Consider the following 20,490-nt stretch of genomic DNA (forward strand, 5'->3'; position numbering starts at 1 on the left):
TACTATTTAGGGAGTGAGATAAGATTCTCTTTGATCATAGTTTTTGCAAATAGCTTTCAAATATTTTGAATTATTAATTATTATCACTTATATTATAATATTTTTTATATAGTTTTCGAGTATGAAAATATTATTTCAAAAAACTTAGAGAATCCATGTTAGAATTCACACTGAAAATTAGTCAATTTGATCTTCGTACCTAAAAAAAATTCAAACAAATTGAAATGAGGGGAGTGTATTATTCTCTTTTGAGTTTATTTTTGGTGCACTAATGGCGTATAAGTATTCGCATGCCTTCATGTTGATCAAGTCACTTGCAATAAGAGCGGCTTAATAAGTTATACTCCCTCTATTTCAGAAAAAAAAAAAAGCATTATTTTCTTATAAGTTATATATACATACTCCCTCTGTTTCAAAACAATTGACACTATTTTCTTATTAGTCTATTAAAGATTGACACCCTTGAATATTTCTTTAACGGAAAGTATTTATAGCCACACAAATGCTATGACAGATGTCACACTATAGGTTTCAAAAGTTTTATAGCCACCAAATATTATAGCTTTATATTTAAGATCAGATATCTCAAAAGTTTTTATTTCTTTATTAAAAACTAGTATTAGCACCCGCGCGGATGCGCGGACACTAATCATGTCAAATAATTATTTATTTGAATTATGTGTCAATAGTCTTAGAATTTAAACCTTCTTGATAAATATAGATAATTATTGGATATAAATTAAGAAACACTATATGAAAAAATTAACCATTTCTCAAATTTTCTAGTTATAATTCTATTTTCTGTTTTGGTACCATTCTCATCGGTGTCATTGGATCCTGAAAATAGTCAGGAAGCAAAATAATAACTCATATCTATGGCAAAACAATCAAAAGTTGAGACGATGAAGGATTCTTTGGATACGACTTGACTCTTGTATTACTACTTGAACTCTTATTTGGTGTGTTGATATCTTTCAAAAAATATTTCTATTTTAAAATTTCAGTTTCTAAAATTTTATTTTTCAATAATAATTGTGTTTATAATAATGGAAGTAAAAATATTATCCTTAATTCAAAAACTCAGTTTAGTCGGGTATCTAAAAATTTAAATAATTTTTTAGCTAGTGAATTTATTTTTTCCAGTATGACTCCATTTTTATATTTGACACTAATCATATTGAACATCTGAGTTATTTGAATTATATATAAATAACCTTAAAATTTAAACCTTCTATATAATTATAGATAATTTTTAGATATTAATTAAGAAATACTACATAAAAAACTAATATTTTTTCAAATCTCGTAGTGATTTTTTTTTTTGCACCATTCTTATTGGAGTTATTGGAACCTAAAAATAGTCACGAAGCGAAATAATAACTCGTATTTATGGCAAAGCACAAAGGCTAACACAATATGAACGACTTTTTGGTTACGACATGACTCTTTTACTATGACTCGAACTCTTCTTTGGTATGTTGTTATCTTTCGAAAAATATTTTATTTTGAAATTCTAATTTTATTTTGGTATGTTGTTATCTTTAAATAATGATTAGCTTTATAATGATGCAAGTGAAGATATCATCCTTAATTTAAAATCCACTTTAATAGACTATCTAAAAATTTAAATAATTTTTTAGCCGACGAAACTTTATTTCAGTATGGCTCTATTTTGAGTTTATTGATATCTTTAGCCACAGATTTTAAATTTTGAATACCCTATATATACAATTTTTTTGTTCTTTGAATCATTAAATGTTAAATTCGTTGATTGTTATTATATAACATTGCACATATTGTCTTAAAATTATCAAATAGTTTTTCTCGACACTATACATGGCTTAACATCAATGCAAACTACTCAAATTGCATCTAAATTCAAATTCGAATATCATATCAGTTTGTTAGTAATAGTATTTTTTTGTAAACGACACACAATGTAAATTAGAAAAAAATATATTCTAAGATATCCTTATCTTATAATCTATGTATTTGAGTTGAAAAAAATATTTTAAATCGATGAGATCAGCTTCCAAATTTTTTATACTCAACAGAGATAAAGAGAAGAAGAAATTCGTTGTCATCTCTATTTTCTGGTTCTTAGATTTTCCATACATTTTTTCTATATTTATTTTCTTTTATCTTATTTTTATGTATTTCTTTCTTTTGTAACAAAAAATTAATTTATTTCGCTATAAAAGGATGATTTTTAATAGAAATTGTCTACATAAGAAATTTATTTATATTATTAGTCTTTGGTTAAAATTATTTCATATTTTTCTTTTGGCTTTATCTAATCAACCTAAATATGTACTCACCTAACTACTTAAATTAAAAAATTAAAGAATGTGTAATTTAGATATAATCCATATATAATACGTGTATAATCATGTATCGTCAGTATATCATCTATGTATATCAGCTATAAAAGATCAACGATAAATCTGGCCGGATATTTATGTAAATATTCCATGAGATTTTGGTTACTTGATTTCATCCATGATATGACTTCTATTATAATAATTTAAAAATTCTCTACTAAAATTCAAAAATATCTTATCCTTCTATTATTAAAATTACATTATATTTTAAAAAATAATCACATTTTGAAATAATTTTTTTACATTTTTTTAAAAAAATATTTGGCGTCATACCATTTATTTTCAAAATATATTTTTTGTTATACTTGAAAATCGATATAGAAACTACCAATTAGAAACCAATATTCCTCTTGTTGAAATTCGAGAAACCTTTCACATAATTTAATGATTCAAAACTAATATTCTTCAACGAGAAAAATATTATACCCCTGCAATGATGGCTTGACTGCAGCTAAATGAAAAGGTTTCAACTTATACCCTTTAATTCCTAAAAGATGCTAAATTAAAAGTAATGATAGCAATTGTATAACCAATATTTTGTTATTTTTTTTATGTCCATTTATACAATTTGACTCTTCAAACAAACATTCTTCAAAAAAAAGAAAGAAAAATAACTTTTTTGGAATATTAACACATTATTGTGATGTTTCTTTCTATACCATGTAGCTTTAATTCATTATATATGTAAGTAAACTTTTATTTGATTTTTAAATTCTTTTTTGTTATTTGAATAAACATAGACATGTACCCTATGTATTATATTTATTTTAAAAGAAATTTGCTTTATTCAAATCTAGCTATAGTGTTTTGAAGAACTATAATTATAGGGTTTTAGATGTGAATGAGTTTAGAATTATATGGAGAATTTTTTTTTCTTTTTTGCCAGAGGCAAAGTAATATTTAAATAATTATACAAAAATAACAAAAGTTTTATAGCCACCTAATATTATAGCTTTATATTTAAGATCAGATATCTCAAAAGATTTCGTTTCTTTATTAAAAATTAGTGTCAAGTCAAACTAGGATAATCCTTTTTAAAATGAAAGGAATAACAAACATGATACGATAAGTACGAAAATATAGCAAATGATCTGTTATAACATAACAAATTATAGAGGCGTATCCAATATAAAAGCTATGAGTTCAACTGAACCCATAGTTTTCTCTCATACTCATAGTTTTTGCTTATACTTTGTATTTTTGCCCAAACTATCATTAACTATGTTTATATAATAAATTTTGAACATATATATTAAATTAGAGAAAATGTGGTAAAATGAGCCGAGGGTCTTTCAAAAATAGCCTCGGGGTAGAGGTAAGGTCTGTGTACATACTACGTACCCTCCCTAACCCCTACTTGTGGGACTACACTGAATCGTTGTTGTTGTTGGTAAAATTGTAAATCTAAACTCATAAAGTTCAAATCCTGAATTTGCCACTCTCAAATTATACTTTGAACTTATTTACCCTTTTCTTTTTCAGCTTGGCTGGTAGACATGATGGTTTAGTTTTCCCTTTTCTTCTTCTCGTCTGTCTTCTGTCGTCCTTTTTTCTTTTTCTTTTGTTGCATGTTTTTAATTCCCTTCGTACTTAGATTCTTATGGTTCTAAATATGCTGGAGCTGGACTAGTTAGAATTTTGAGGCAACTGAGGCATGTATTGATGTATGAAAATTGACAATGTTACGAACATACCATCTTTACAATACATTCCGATACCCTAGCATCGATCTTTGTTTTTTTAAATAATAATGATGGAATATATGTAGTTATTTTTTTGATACATAATAAAAAATCAATTACAGCAAGAAGGACGAAATAGCCCCCGCTGCATCGAAGAGTATTTATGCACTATGTTCCGGTTCAGGGAAAGAGAGCTCCTGCTCTTTACCCAAACATTACAAGAATGGCAATTCATCTATTGGTGTGTTGCTGCCCTCAACCGACCCGATCATCCCAATCCGGTTGGGGATTTCTGCCTTGTTATCAAAAAGGGAGTTGGGTAAAGCGCATTAATCGGTGTGAAATTAGGTGTAGCTTAATCACAAGCTCATGTTTCTACGATCTTAATATGTATTTACTATATGTGTCAGTTTGCTTGCACTTGTACTATTCCATCGAATACATATTATTTCCTACTAATCTTCGAGACAAATTACTCTATTTCTTATTATTCCGCTAGTAAAATATAAGGTGAGGAAAAAAAAAAGTAAATGAAAAGAAACAAAATATAGAACCTTGATGAGAATAAGCTCCCAAGAGGGAACCAAGCGACGAGTTGACCGAAAATCCACCTCTAATATGTTTTTGTAAATTTGAATATAACAGCCCTTAATCTATAAAATATCTTTATGATAATAGAAATTAATTTTAACATAACGAAAATAATAACTAACTTGTTATAACAGGTCAAATTACATTAATATAATATAAATAACTTACATTTTAGATTGTAGATTTGCTTATAAATTCAATACTCAAACTCAAATGCCACTTAGTTGTTTGTCGTTTCACCTCTCTTTTCAATCAATGATTTGTTTAGGAACGTCAAATAAAAGAATTAGGACACGTCAAACGTTGAGAAAAAGAGAAAAAGTAAATTACTCATCTATTTTTTATCAAGAAAGTACAAACTTTTCTCCGATGGGACCCTACGCGGCGCGAATCCAGATATAATCAGTTTCCAATGCGGATACCGGACACCTTTGCCTTGCATAAAGGAGCACTTCACGGCTAATTACTAAAATTTCAAAGATATATTCTTTAGAAGTTGATAGTCCTAAAAAGTGTAGCTTTGTCTTTGCCACTTTTTCTCATAATTAGAATCATGATTCATGTGATAGAGAAGAAAAGAACAATGGCTGAGTTCTAGGGTTCAAATTCTAACAGCATTTTGTTAGGGAAAAAATTCGCAATTCTGGACTCATTTTCAAATTAGAGCCGTTTATAATCAACCATACATTAAACCTCCATGTACACATTCTTACAAGCAATATATAGCTCGATCAGCTGTCACCTCAATTATTCCATCGAGTATATATTATTCTTATCAGTAGATATATCAAATAGTTCAGTTCAATAAAATTTAAGTAGATAGAAAGAAATCACCAAATATTTTATGTCTTATAGAAAAATTTAAACACATCAGATATTGTAATCATAGTCGACTATCGCATAGTACTTGTATAAGATAAGAAGATTGCTAGATGTCATTATCAAGCAAAAGTTGAGGAGACCAAATTAATTTTGAAATTTAATAATAAAAAGTATGACATGAAGTGGAGACAACTTTTTTCTTGACCATATATGTCACTTTCTTATTTCTTTTTGGTGTGGGGTGGGGTGGTGGAGGAGGGGACTAATGGTAGGCCGTAGGCAAAGTCATAGCAATTACACTGCATGCTTTTCACATTGTATATCCTATGTTCTTATCTTAATTAGCATGTTTGTCTTATATTCTTGTCGGGTCAAGTATAGCTTGAGTATTAAATATCGATTCAGACTAACTTAATAACTTTCGCTTAGACCTTATATTTATACAGTAAATTTATTAAATTATTTAATATTGAATTATAAACCTAGTAACTATAACGAGTTATGAATTCGTGATAATTTCAGAACATATAAACATAAAATCCGAACTCCGCTTCTATGTAGGGCAGTGTAAAGCCGCCCTCACAAATCACGATAAAATCTTTGAATGTATTGCGACATCTCTTATAGTAGAAAACTTGTGATTTGCTTAGCTCAACGCAAGATTACTTCTTTCCTAGTAATTTCTGTGCGCTTTAAATTACATCTTGAAGTCCAAAAGCAACTAGCAAAATATAATTAATAAATCCTTTGATTTCGAAACATTTTGCTCAGTTTGATTACAGCTTTTGTACACACCCGTTTCTTTATCCACAGAAAAATTACAATCAATATTTAGAAGTTAAACTTAAAAAGAATATTTAATTCGTATTGAAGCAAGTGTTACGTGCTCAAGTCTTACGTTATTGAAGCAAATTTAACACGTACGTCATGCTTATACCTATTTTTTTGCAACAATTTGCATTTTATATGTCAAGAATTAAAGGTTTATGTGATAATACAGCGAAGGGTAAAATTCGATGAATCGACCATGAAAGGAGGATTGTGAGTTGTGACGTCTTGGCCGAAATTGGAGTGAGATTTTTCTACAACATTGCATCATCGATCTAGAAATTAATGACTCATATTCTTGGGTTTTTACAAGGCGTGTGGTAACATAATACGACATTTCTCTATCAAATCCCATAAAATTGCTCTCTTAATATCACGGGAAAATGACATTTTATAGTCGCTCTAAAAATAATAGTCAAAAAAATATATTTTTTGTATATATAAATTTGTGTGGGAATATACTGGGTATGTTGTTGTTGTTATATATAAAAATTACACAAATTATATAAACTTTTTCGGCTACCGAATATAAATAGTTTCTGCCGCGAGCTAAAAGTGATAATATCCCTAATATCGGGAATAGAAAAACAAAGGGAAAGCCCGACATTGTCTTCTCCTTTTTTCTTCTATTTTCTCTTCCTTTCTACTCATCAATTGTCCTTTATTATATTAGTTGTTTAGTAAATGATTCTTTTTTTTCCTTGCAACAGATGGACCTTTTAGTCACTGTCTAATTCTTTTCGAGCAAACTGAAAATCACACAAGAATATTTTAGACCATATTCTAGAATTTTGTAAGTTATTACAAATGTTAGACAACAACCTAATATTTTTTGAGTAAATTAAAATTATGAGCAAACATAAGACCTCAATCTAACGTTGTACGATTGGCTAATTTTCTAAAGGTTAAAGGGCAGCCTGGTGCATTAAACTCTCGCTATGCAAGAGATTGTTTATGTGCAAGAGAAATGTTTTCACAACTCGAACTCCTAATTACATGGCAACAACTTTACCAGTTACGTCAAGGCTCCCCTTCCTAATTTTCTAAAGGTTATATTTGCAAATTTAAAAGAGCGACAAAATTCAAAAAAAAAAATGGTCTAAAAAGGATATTTGCATAAATCACCCGACAAAAAAGGATGAATTGCAAGAATGGCCTTGGAAGTTGGTGATCTTGTTTTTTTGACCCCACTTGCCCTATGGGCAGAACTTAAGTTTAAGAAATGTTGCACCTCGCTTGCCCCATGGGCGATACTTTTGACGTTTGATCTAAAGGTTTGTCCATGAGGTAAGCAGAGGTCAAAAATCAAGACCATCTATTTTCAAGGTCATTCAGTGTAATTTCTTATAATAAAAAACATAAAAACCTAAAGCCCACTTTAAAGTCCATAAATATGTAACCAAAAAACCAAACCAACTGAATTATTTTTAGTTCAAAGTTTGGATTACATTTTGACAAATCGTAAATTGACAAAAGAATTGAATCAAATACACACTTCACTATTTAATACATGAATGGCTAATCTAAAATAATATTTTCTTTTTACTGGTTTTATATTTTAAATGTTTCTTTTGGGCTTTCTAAATTTGAGAAACTTGGGCCTCATTAATATCAAAAGGACAAACACTATTAATAGGAGGATTAGTGAATGGGCCTTCCAATAAACTTTTTGTCATCCATCTATAAGCAGCCTCTGTCAAATGATAACCATCCCAATTAATATATTGGTTAGGATCCTCACAACTTGTTGCTGGATAATCGCCACATGGAGCAAAAGGATTGAAATTATATGGACCTCCACCTCCACAACATGTTACAAGTCCACCCTTCAAAAATCCTGCAATATACGCGTAAAAACTTAGTCGCTTTAGATATTTAAATCAAACAAATAAATATTTGACATTCATTTGGACATAACTTCTCTTACTTAATCACGGTGGCTCTTGCTAACATACTACATGAATAATGTATCCATTTTGCCTTTACTTTAAATGCAATGATCAATCTAACTAGGAGGGTGTTTGGATTGATTTTTAAGTTGATCAAATTAGTTTTTAATTTTTTTCTAAAAGTTTTTTTCAGTATTTGGCAAAGTTAAAAATGCTTAAAATAAGTTAAAAATTACTAAAAACAAGCCAAAAGTAATAATCTCGGCAACCCCAACTTATCGCTTTTTAGCTTAAAAGTTATTTCTGCTGAAAAATCAATTTTTTAAGCCAATCCAAACATGCTCTAGTTCTACAGCTGATTAAATACAATGATCATGTAAGAAAATATTTGTATTAAAGGACAGCCAATACACGAAGTATCCCAAATTCTTGCAGAGTTTTGGGAAGGATCGCACTCCTAGAGGTGTGATGTAGGCAGCCTACCCTGATGCAAGCATCAGCAGTTGACTCCACGATTCGAATCCGTGACTTATAGGTGATACAGAGACAACTTTATCGTTGCTCCAAGACTCCCCTTCTAAGCAAATATTTGTATTAAAGGGCAGCCTAGTGCACGAAACATCCCGCAATTCGTTCAGGGTTTAGGGAAACGTTGAACCCCAAGGGGTGTGATGTGGGCAGTCTACCCTAATACAAGCATCGGTGGCTGATTATACGGCTCGAACCCGTAACCTATAGGCCACACGGAGCAAATTTTACCGTTGCTTCAAGACTCCTCTTCTAAGCAAATATTTGTATTCTCACTGAATATAAGTTAAATCCAAGTAAAATTACCGTATTTGCTAGGAGAGCGATAGAGTTGCATTGCAGCATTATAATAATCAGCATAGATAATATTAACATGAGGATGGATCTCTCTGAGACGATGTAATTCCCTTTGAAGAAGTTGATTATGATGAGAAGCAAAGTGATTAGGCCAAATGAGACAACCTAATTCATCATAATCTTCTTCATTCCAGCTTTGGTAATATGTCAAATAAGATGAAGCACATCCAAGAGGTAACACACTTGGCACCATTATTGTCTTTGCCCCAAGCTCCACTAGTTCCTGCATTCAATGAAATCAGGAATTATTACACATGATTCAATTGATTATATATATATATATATATATATATATATATATATATATATGGATTACAATTATTACGTACGCCGACTATTTTTTGTTTAACGGTTGGATAGGTGGCTTTTTAAATTAATTCTTCATTTAAAATTAAGTTCTGTCATTTGATAAAAAATCTTTGTGAGATTGCTGATTCGATTCTCACTGGCTGCTGTCTCTTTTAATTTTTTTATGTGACGCCTCAGGCGAATCCTACATCGACAAAACATAGGAAAGATATTGTGTATATAAGTAAATTTTAGACCCTAGTAACACATTTTAAAACCGTGTGGTTCTAGGCTCAAAACGAATAATATCATTGGTGTGCTGGGCTGTTTCAGTATTTTGTTTGAGAGTGAAAAGTATTTATGAAAGAATATTTATTCAAGACTGATTATAGTTTTAGCAAATTGGACAGAGTTTTAAAGAAAATTTTGAATATTAAAGATTGATAAGAATATCTAAGTATTCAATAATGGAAAAATAATATAAACTTAAAAGTTGACATATTAAAGAAAACGGTTATACTGCCAATAATTGAAATCTTTTCCCTTGTTTGCGGAAAATATTTTCCTTAAAAAATATTTTGTTTATATCATACATCAGAAAATAATTTATCGGTCGAAAATATTTTTCGGAAAAATATATTTGTCAAAGAGGATGATGGAGCTAGAAACTTACATGAGCACCAGAGGCAATAGTGTGGACGACTGAAGGGATGATGGGTAGAATTTCATTTATATTTTTGCCTGAAAGAAGTGCATGAGTATAATCATTGCCTCCAAATTCCCCTAGAAGAAATAATGAGCTCTCCAAAAATTTACTGCAACCTGTCCAAGAGAACCCAAAGTAGGTCAATTTTTTAATTTCTCCAAATATAATTGGATAGTATATCAACAACTCAAAATTTTGCAAGAGACTTGAAAATATTCTATTGGGTAGAAGTGAAAATGGATCTAATGGGTCCAAAATGACCATATAAGAAGTTTTACGTATAAATAAAAAGAAATAAAAACGTACTTTATGGTCTTGTCACGGCTCAAGGGAACTATCAAGAACTGTCTTGGGTGAAATTTAAAAATAGCCAGATTTTTAAGTGGTAATTGAAAAAAAATCATAGTTTTAAAAGTAATTAAAATTTAACAATTTTTCATGTAAAGATAAATTTGAACGAAAACGCCGTTCAAAATCCGAAAAGTATTCCAGCATAATATACTGAAATTCGAATTTTTTACATGTGAACTTCCAGCATAATATATTTAAAGGTGCCTCAACCTTATAGGGTCACTATCTATCCTCTCCATTTTAATGTAAGTTTTGCCTTATCAAACTTTACAACTAATTTTTTTTCTAGTTCAATCATCAGCGATCTATAAATATTAAGCTCACCTTAAAAAAATTTAGCTGTCTTTATTGAGATTTGTCTGAAAGCGAACAATACCTTCTTAGACTCCAATTAGAATGTACCATAATAGGTCCAAAGAAAAACTCCAATGGAATCTTCCAGTTGTCTGTCTCTTTCCTACCAGGTTTGTCCCCACCCCCAACCCCACAATTATTATTGATAAAATATACTTTTTCTTTAATTTGTTTACTATATTAAAAAATATATTTTTATTTGTCCATTGTGGACAGTAAAAGTGAACGAAGGAGCAATAAAGGTTGTGGTCGAGTACTGACAATTACTTCTTAAACCCTAACCAAATGTTTCGGGTTCGAACTCTGGGTTTGAAGTTGTTTTTGTTAGGGAGTATTTTATTTAATGTAGGACTTTTTGACACGAATTTGAATTTAGTCGGACCTCAATATAAATACCGTACACCGGATAGAAAACAAAAAAAAGTGAAAGGGATAGGAAACGAGATAACGGAATGACATTCACCTGAAGGATTATGACATAAATATGGAAGCATTTGTTTGAACCAATCCAATTGATCCCACATAGAAACATTAGTTACAGTGTCATAAATTCCTCTTTTTTCATAGAATTTTGCATCCATAGCTCGAGAGCCAACCACTGCAAAGTTTATTCCAGATTGCATATTTCCTCCATCTTTAGCCTCCCTTGAAGGTGGTGGAAGAGGAAGTCCATAGTATTGTGCTGTCATATTAATTATCACAATATAAAGATTAAATAAATTGATGATAAAATAATATTGTTAACAGTGATTAGAACTTATAGCAAAGTAGAATTAACTTGTTGGTTCCTAAATTTATCCATGACTCAAAAATGTAGAATTTTATGGATAAAAATGCCATTGGATAGTGTAGGATCCACCAATGCATTTTTGGAGGGTCCGATACGAATACAGCAACGGTCAAAGCAACATATTACGTAATTACCCATAATTTATCCATGACTCAAAAATGTAGAAGTTTACGAAGTCCCCCCCCCCCCTCCTTCTCGAACTCTTTAAAAATGTCATTGGATGGTGTAGGATCCATAAAAAATAGTGTATTTTTGTGGGTCCGACACGAATACAGCAACAGTTTCGAGCAACATAGTACCTAATTACCTTATAGATCCCAGTTTCGAGTCATGCACACGAGAGAATACCTACCAATGAGATCAATGAGAAGACGGCCATCAGAGCAACGACCAGTGGGACGATTGAAATATGTTTTGCCATAAGGAGGAAAATACATGTGGGGTTTTCTACCAGGTGGATAGAGGTGAACTAAGTTTCCAGCATCAGTAAGAGAATCACCAAATCCAAAAATAGATTTATAACAATTACTTGTAGCAATTTTAGCAAAAGCAAAGAAAATGCATGCAGAAAAATAAATAATTATCAGTTGAGAAGAAGAAGAAGAAGCCATTGGAACTTTTGGAAAAGCCAAAGGGACACAGCCAATATTCTCAAATTGCATGTGTTTAAATACTCGTAGATCAGTGGTAGGTATTATTCTGTCACCTTTATCTGTTAGTACTTTCTTTTAACTGTTTTTGCTAGCTATACAAAAAACAATATCACATGGTCCAATTTAATGTCTGGCCATAGACTTTGATACTTAAAAAAATATTAACATATATACCAACTTTGGTCCCATTTTTTTTTGCCACATGATTTTTTTATCCATGTCAAACGGGTCAATACTAAAATACCTATACCCGACCGCACTTTTTTATCCACTGTTGCCCCATCTTCATTCTCTAAGTTCCAAAGCTTTCATCTGCCAATTTCATACCTGGCCCGTTTAGATGAAATAAACCCACAAAAAAGATGGTCGGGTTCAGGTATTTTAGTATTGACTTGTTTGACATGGATGAAAAAATAGGTGCCAACATTTAATTGGATATTGATTACACCTCAAATTTATGTATACACACGCGCTATTTTTTTTTTTTTGCACTGGTTTCAGCTTTTGTGTTAAAGTGGAGCATAAAAAATAGAGTTAGAGGGCCAAAATAGAATAAAGTAGAGATAGAGTGTCAAAATGAAAAATGGTACCAAATTGGATGGGTTGTAGATGTATTTGGCCAAATCAATATCACATGGTCCAATTTACTATCTGGCCCATAGACTTTGATACTTAAAAAATATTAATATATATACCAACTTTGGTCCCATTATTTTTTTTTAAGGTTTTTAATTTTTAAATCTTATTTCTATTTAAAAGTTTTCTTGGAAGTATTACGTACATCATTCTAAAGTTAAATTGTTCGTAAATATATAAATATGATATTTACTATTTTGGAATAAACTAAAAGGAAAATTTAACACGTAAAAAGGGGAAGAGGGAGTATACATCTTAGTAAGAGTATTTGGAGATCACAAAATATATTAGGGATAAAATTATAAAAGACGTCAAATGAAAAGTAATTATAAGCTGTAACACATAAGTTTTGAATCTCCTTATATAAATTTCTAACTCTGCTGCCGAATGTTTGTCAACTTAGAGACAAGTACTTCTTAAATCTTAATTGTCTTTAAGACACATGTGAACTTTTACCTTTTTAATTATTTTAATAAGAAAAAAAAAGTTTATGTTACTAATGCAAATGGAGAATATGAAATCTTTTCACATGCTTATAAAATAAATGTATAATACAGTAATCCATGTTTGATTGGACGTACTAGCTAAGTAGGCACAATCTTGTCATGTTATGCTTATTCTTTATTTTAACTCATTTTTTCCTTAGTATTATTATTTTAAGCTGTCCATGTGGGACAGAGATCAATCGTAAATATAGACGGTTGAACATACAGACAATGAAGGAGAAATACAAGCAATTAAGAGCCCGTTTGGCCATGAAATATTTTTCACTTTTTTTTTAAAGATTTACTTTTTTCGAAATCAATGCTTTGGCCGTAAAAATTTTAATTTTCACCTAAATTTTGGAATTTTTCGAAAATTTAAGAAACTCCAAAAAACCTTTTTTTCAGAACTTTTACTCAGATCACTCACAAAAATAACCCAAAATTATATTCATGTCCAAACGCTACTCTTACTTCTTAAATACCATTTTTGCTTGAATCTTTTTTTTACTTTTTTCAAAATTTTATAATTGTTATGTCCAAATGCCCACTAAAAACCATCAGAGGTAGGCCGATATACAATGTTACTTATGAGTTCAAGTGAATGCAACAATTTTTATTCAGAGACTCTGTATATACATTAAGAATTTCATTAATTTTTTATAAAATAATTGACTGTGAAACTATTTGATATTTATATTAACTTGAAGTCATTATGGAAAGTTATAAGCTTTAAATCTTGAATTTGCCTATGATGAAACTACCGGGAGAATGAAAGGCCAGAGGCAGGCCTACTTGTAACAATGAGGGGTCACTGAATCCCGTAAGTTTCGGTAGAAATCTTGTATATGTATGTTTCTATACCTTGAAAATGATTATGATAAACAGGGGTGGATTTATAGATAAAATTAGAGCTGTCAATATGGGCCGGGCTGGGCTAGCCCATGTGGGCTTTAGCAATTGACAGGCTGGGCTGGGCTAGCCCGCCATTTTGATGGGCCTTATAATGGTCAGCCCACCCCAGCCCTATGTGGTCGCGGGCCCCCCACGGGCCGGCCCATCATTTTTAAAAATATAATTTTATATTTTTTCTTTAAGTTCTGACCTAAAAAAAGATAATTATTTAAAAGTTAAAAAATATCTTATTGGAAAAAATTCGCAAAGCTTAATAACTTTTTATATTGTTCCAATATATCACAATAAATACTAAAAAAGTAAAAGACATGACTATATTTCATTCACTAAAAGTCAAAACTTAAAACAAACTATTCAAGAGAACGCTCATGATGCTTATGAGATATCCAACACATCATCTTCATCAAACACATTTGAATCCGCTTGTGACAAGGTTGCCTAAACATCTTCACTTTCATCTACAATTCATATGCAATATTAATTAGTTAACTATTAAAAATAATTAAATTTTAAAAATTAATAATATTTAAATTCACATAAAAAAATATTACCAGTTTGAGTTCGGGAAAACCTGTGCAACCAATTTCAAGTAGTAACAAGTGTTTGGACATTTTCATAATAAATGCAACTTCTGTACTTTGTAAGAACACGCCACCAATGCTAAATGTTGATTCCGATGGTACAATGGTAATAAGAATGCTAAGTACATCACACACCATCATTGAAAGATCGGGATATTTTCTAGAATGGTCCTTCCAATACATGACAACATCATCTCTTGAAACTTCTCAAGATCAAGTTTTGGTTCCTCTTAGTAAAGATCCAATTCTGACTTTCCATCTCTAAAGACAGTATACTTTTTATTTTTTATATAATTTAAATAAATATTTTATTAGGCCCACGGCCCGGCCCGGCCCGGCCTCAGTCAAGCCTCACGGGCCATGGGCTTACTCGGGCCGAGCTTAAAAGCATCGTTTTTAAACGGGCTCTAAAAATTCTAGCCCACCCCTGCTAAATCACGGGCTAGGCTGGGTTGGGACAAAGGGCCAAGCCCATATTGACGGCTTTAGGTAAAATTATGGGGCACGTGAACTCATGGTCTTTCCGCAAAATTAGATACTTTATGTACATATTCTCTAAAATTGGTATAATATTAATTGTTAGCACTCATACTCCAAGAAGGTTTAATGCTGCACTTGATTGAAGATTGAGTTATTTCCCAAGAGGAATAGGAATCAATTCCCACTTAATATATTTTTTTCTTATTTTCTTAATAATGCACCAATATACTAAAAATCTTAAATCCACCTCTGATAATAAATAACTTGACTTCTTAAATACTAAAAACTTTTAGGGATCTGACCTGGGTTAATTTGATCCCAGATCCAACAATCTTTTTTATATTTTTGCATTTTACCATTTATCTAGTTCGGCAGTCATCTTATTTATTGGTTTAACCCAAATCTTTTAACTAAAATACTTAATAATTATCTCGTCGTATTAAAATTCTGGATTCGCCTCTGTATTAAATTCATATAAGACAAAGAAAGATGAATGTATAAACTAAGGGGTCGTTTGGTATGATGCATTAGATAAAATAATGCTTGCATTAGCTTTGTGTATTAATAATACCTTATTTGGTAGACATTTTAAACTTATGCATTAGTTATGCAAGCATTAGTTATACATCCTATTTGGTATTATCCTATGCATAACTAATGCATAGAAAATCATGGTATTAGCAATGCAATGGGTTTTAATGCATACATTAGCTTAGTTAAAGACAAAATTGTCCTTCAAAATTTATGCTTGATTAAAATATGCTAGTTATTATATTAATGCAAGTTTAAAATAATTCAAATAGTGAGAAATAAAATTATATCTCTAGTAAATAAATAAATACTTAGCATATTTCCTTTTTTATAAATAAATATTTAGTTCTATATTACAATATAGGTAGACAAATCAAATAATTTTTTTAAACTTTTTCATATAAAAATATTTCTCAACATATGTTTCTTTTAAAAAGTTTTAGAGTGATGGAATGGTTTTGAGGATATTTTTGTAAACATGCAATTCTTTAAGAAATTGTGTAATGTTTTAATATATCAAACCAAACAGTGAATAAAAATATGTCAGCATAACTAATACCAGCATAACTAATGCAAGCATAATTAATACCAACATTTTTAATACATCATATTCAACATTATTCTTATGCACCCTATCAAACGACCCCTAAGGTTCTAACTTGTACACGTTGCATGGTCTCGACATACATGAGGGTTCCAACCTGTAAATACAGTGCAACCTATCTTTTCAAATATAATATAAAAGTTGACCATGTGGTTATCCTTTTCGATTATGTGTATGCCTAGCTGGCTTAACAAGTGGGCAATTATTAGGAGAAGACTAAAAGGAGTCTGGTGCATTAAGCTTCCGCTATGTACGGAATTTGGGGAAAGGTTGGTCAACAAGGGTTTATTGTACGCGGTCTTACCCTGTATTTGTGCGAGAGACTATTTCCACGACTCGTACCCATTACCTCTTAGTTACATGATAACAACTTTACCAGTTACATCAATACTCTATTCTATTAGGAGAAGACTATTTTCTTTCTTTAAAAAAATCTTTTTGTTATGATCATATTATTCAATAGGAATTCAAATCTCATGAGTATCCATCGTTGGACCAAGTCAATATCATGCTTTTTGCTTCTTCATTTATTATAGGCAATATATATCCCGTATTTGTTGCAAATGTCATTAAAGTATAGAATGCCATAATTCTTCTGTACTCAATTATTTTATGTAAAGCAATCTTAGACTTGATTAAACATATTGCTCGTTGTAGAAGCATTTCTCATTCAGTTTAGTATCATCATATATATAAGTTAATAAACGAGGACCGATTTTATTCTTGCTAAAAAGTTTTTATCTGTTTTATTTGAGTGAGAATTTTATTCTAAAACAGCATACCTTAAAGTTGAATGTAATCATAATTGGAACCAACAACTACAAGTGTCGTGGTAGAATTTTAAGTATTTTTTCGGGAAATTTTCGTTCATATACCATATAGGAAACTATATCACCAAATATGTTCATAATTTACATATTACCCTTCATGCTAATAGTATTTCTACAAAATATAGACAATTCATTAAATAAGGAATTATTGTAGCTGTAGGGTTTCTTATTTAGGCGCGCTAAAATTGGGGGATTAAATATTCTTCCAGATCTTCCACTACGCAAATCACGCTCATTAATCTTCTTCGTCAGTTTCGTTCAAATTTAGCGTCTCTGCTTTTTCGATACACTATGTTTCAAACTTTTTCTAATTTCACAAATCAAAAACGACTAAATCCTCTACATCAAACGCAATTGTGTCCAAATTTCAGTAATACAAAGCAAAGGAAAAGAGAGCAGCAATTCCACCATTGATAGCCATTAAAAAGCTTTGAAGCTTTGAATTTAAATTTGGGTTTTCAAAAATCATCATTTGTTTGGATTGGGTATTGTTGCAAATAATTGGGAATATGGTTTGGAGTTTATATCTCAATTTTGAGGGGTTTTGGTGAAGATTAGACTTGGTTTGGGCTGAATTTCGGATTGAAACTCGAAGAAGGAGAAGAAGAAGACATGACATACATTATATTGCAGAAATTGTAGAAAAATTATATTCTGTTGTTTATTTATTTTTCTTTTATTCATTTAACTATTGTATGAAAGTTGAACAACATTATATAAAAAATATATTTAAGTGGTATTATATTGTAGTTGTATATAACTTAGTAGAAATAATGTACGAAAATTGTAGATACGTTGTATAATATATAATTAGTTGTATCAAAATTATTTTTACTATATATAAATCAGATACAAAATATACATAAGACATATTGTATAAATTTTCTATAAAATTTGTATGTAAGTTTTATGTTATTGTAGTTGTATTTCACTGGGTGGAAATAATGTATGAAAGTTGTAGAAAATTGTAGATAAGTTGTATTCCTCTATAACGGGAGATGTTGGCATATCAAGTAACTTTAGTGTTCCAGACGAGCATGCATGAAAATAAAGATAAATTCTGTTATGAACAGTTTGTAGATAATTTATAGAAACATTGAAATTCTATATTTTCATATTAATTTTTCAAATGATATGCAATTTTATTGTAGAATAAATGTAGAAACAAGCCATTGTGAGTCTTATTTGACTCATTCCTCACATTCAACTTATTCTACAAATTCACGCCTTTTTAAATACAATACAACCATACTTTGTTGAATTTAAAAGTATAGCAATATATATAACTTAAAAAACATCTTCTCCTCTACACAAGTTAGCTCCAAAACAGATGAAGTGGAATAACAAGCTTCCATCAAAACGTTTAACACAAAAACACAAAGTTCAAATTTTATGTTGTTGTAGTTATATTTAACTGGGTGAAAATAATGTGTGAAAGTTGTAGAAAATTGTAGATAAGTTGTATTCCTTTATAACGGGAGATGTTGGCATATCAAGTAACTTTAGTGTTCCAGACAAACATGCATGAAAATAAAGATAAATTCTGTTATGAGGAGTTTATAGAAATTTTGTAGATAATTTGTATAAACATTGAAATTCTGTATTTTCATATTAATTTTTCAAATGATATGTAGTTTTTTTGTAGATTAAATGTAGAAAACAAGCCATTGTGAGTCTTATTTGACTCATTCCTCACATTCAACCTATTCTACAAATTCACGCCTCTTTAAATACAATACAATCATACTTTCTTGAATTTAAAGGTATAGCAATATATATAACTTAAAAAACATCTTCTCCTCTGCACAAGTTAGCTCCAAAACAGACGAAGTGGAATAACAAGCTCCCATCAAAACTTTTAACACAAAAACACAAAAGCTCAAAAATAAATAAACAACAGTCTACAATTTATCTACAATTGCTACAATATAATGTATGTCATGTCTTCTTCTTCTTCTTCTTCTTCTTCTTCTTCTTCTTCTTCTTCTTCTTCTTCTTCTTCTTCTTCTTCTTCTTCTTCTTCGAGTTTCAATCTGAAATTCAGCCAAAACCAAGTCTAATCTTCAACAAAACCCCTCAAAATTGAGATATAAACTCCAAACCATATTCCCAATTGTTTACAACAACACCCAATCCAAACAAAATGATTTTTGAAAACCTAGATTTGAATTCAAAGCTTCAAAGCTTTTTAATGGCTGTCAATGGTGGAATTGTTGCTCTCTTTTCCTTTCCTCTTATATTACTGAAGGAACCCGAAATCATAACCATCAAATCGACCAGGCTTGTGCTCATCTTTCTCGGGCACAAAAACATTGGGACAAGATTGCAGAGGTACCGACAGTGCCTTGGCTACGGAAGAAATAATGGGATTTTAATACATAAATCATGGGTGTGGGAGGGAAACGTGGGTGAAGGTGTGGGAATTGGAGAGAGAAATGTGGAGGGAGTGATATTAGAAGGAATATACGGTGCCATTAAATTAGGAGTGTAATTAATACCCTTAAAAACCACTAATGGTATATAATTGGTAATTAGGTATACTTAATGTAATTATATCAAACCTTAAACATTGAGGGTAATATAATTTCCTATATGTCATAGGAATGTAAAAATTCCTATTTTTTCATCATTAAAAGGTCTCAGGTTTCGGCCATGAATAAAAAGCCGTCTTTGTTATGCAATACTTTTTCCCAATATGGAACTTTTTGACTCAATTACAAATTTGATCGAGTCCCAATGCGAGTAATAAACATCAGATAAAAAAAGACTATATACGAATGTAATAAAAAATACAAGATTTTAAAAGAAGATATGAAACAACCTAATTTAGAGTGGGAGTCGAGGGGTGAGGTGAGGGTGGGAGCAGACAATCAACGTGAAATATCACTTATGGAACTTATTTTCCTGATTTTTAAGGAACATGTATTTCTATAGAAAATATTTTAGCCAAAAAAAAAATTAAATTTGAAATTTTTTCCCTCCATACTAAAGCACCCTATAAGTCCTCTAATTAGATGTCACGGCGTAACAGTTTTATTTCAGTTTAGTGGTATAAAATAAGAAGAAAAAAAAACTGGAACCATATGATAAAATGATTATTTATATGGATAGCAAGGTTCGCGAGCCAACTAAAACAGAAGTTTCAAGAGCCAATTGTATTGTAGAAGAACTTGATCATCAGAGAGGCAAATGACCACTGCATGTATTTTTT

General features: G+C 30.5%; 1 protein-coding gene across 1 annotated transcript; it reads right to left on the reverse strand.

Moving 5' to 3' along the window:
* Nucleotides 1-7,698: 7,698 nt before the first annotated feature.
* On the reverse strand, nt 7,699-12,201 carry LOC104224435 (GDSL esterase/lipase At1g28580-like). The gene is made up of 5 exons (XM_009776086.2): nt 11,920-12,201; nt 11,241-11,459; nt 10,040-10,188; nt 9,028-9,301; nt 7,699-8,141 (listed from the first exon to the last, which is right to left on the reverse strand). Exons 1-5 carry the CDS (start codon nt 12,176-12,178, stop codon nt 7,885-7,887), a joined length of 1,158 nt encoding a protein of 385 aa, XP_009774388.1. The 5' UTR covers nt 12,179-12,201; the 3' UTR covers nt 7,699-7,884.
* Nucleotides 12,202-20,490: the final 8,289 nt, after the last annotated feature.

Source organism: Nicotiana sylvestris, chromosome 8 (assembly GCF_000393655.2).
Source record: "Nicotiana sylvestris chromosome 8, ASM39365v2, whole genome shotgun sequence".
In the NCBI taxonomy this organism is placed as follows: domain Eukaryota; kingdom Viridiplantae; phylum Streptophyta; class Magnoliopsida; order Solanales; family Solanaceae; genus Nicotiana; species Nicotiana sylvestris.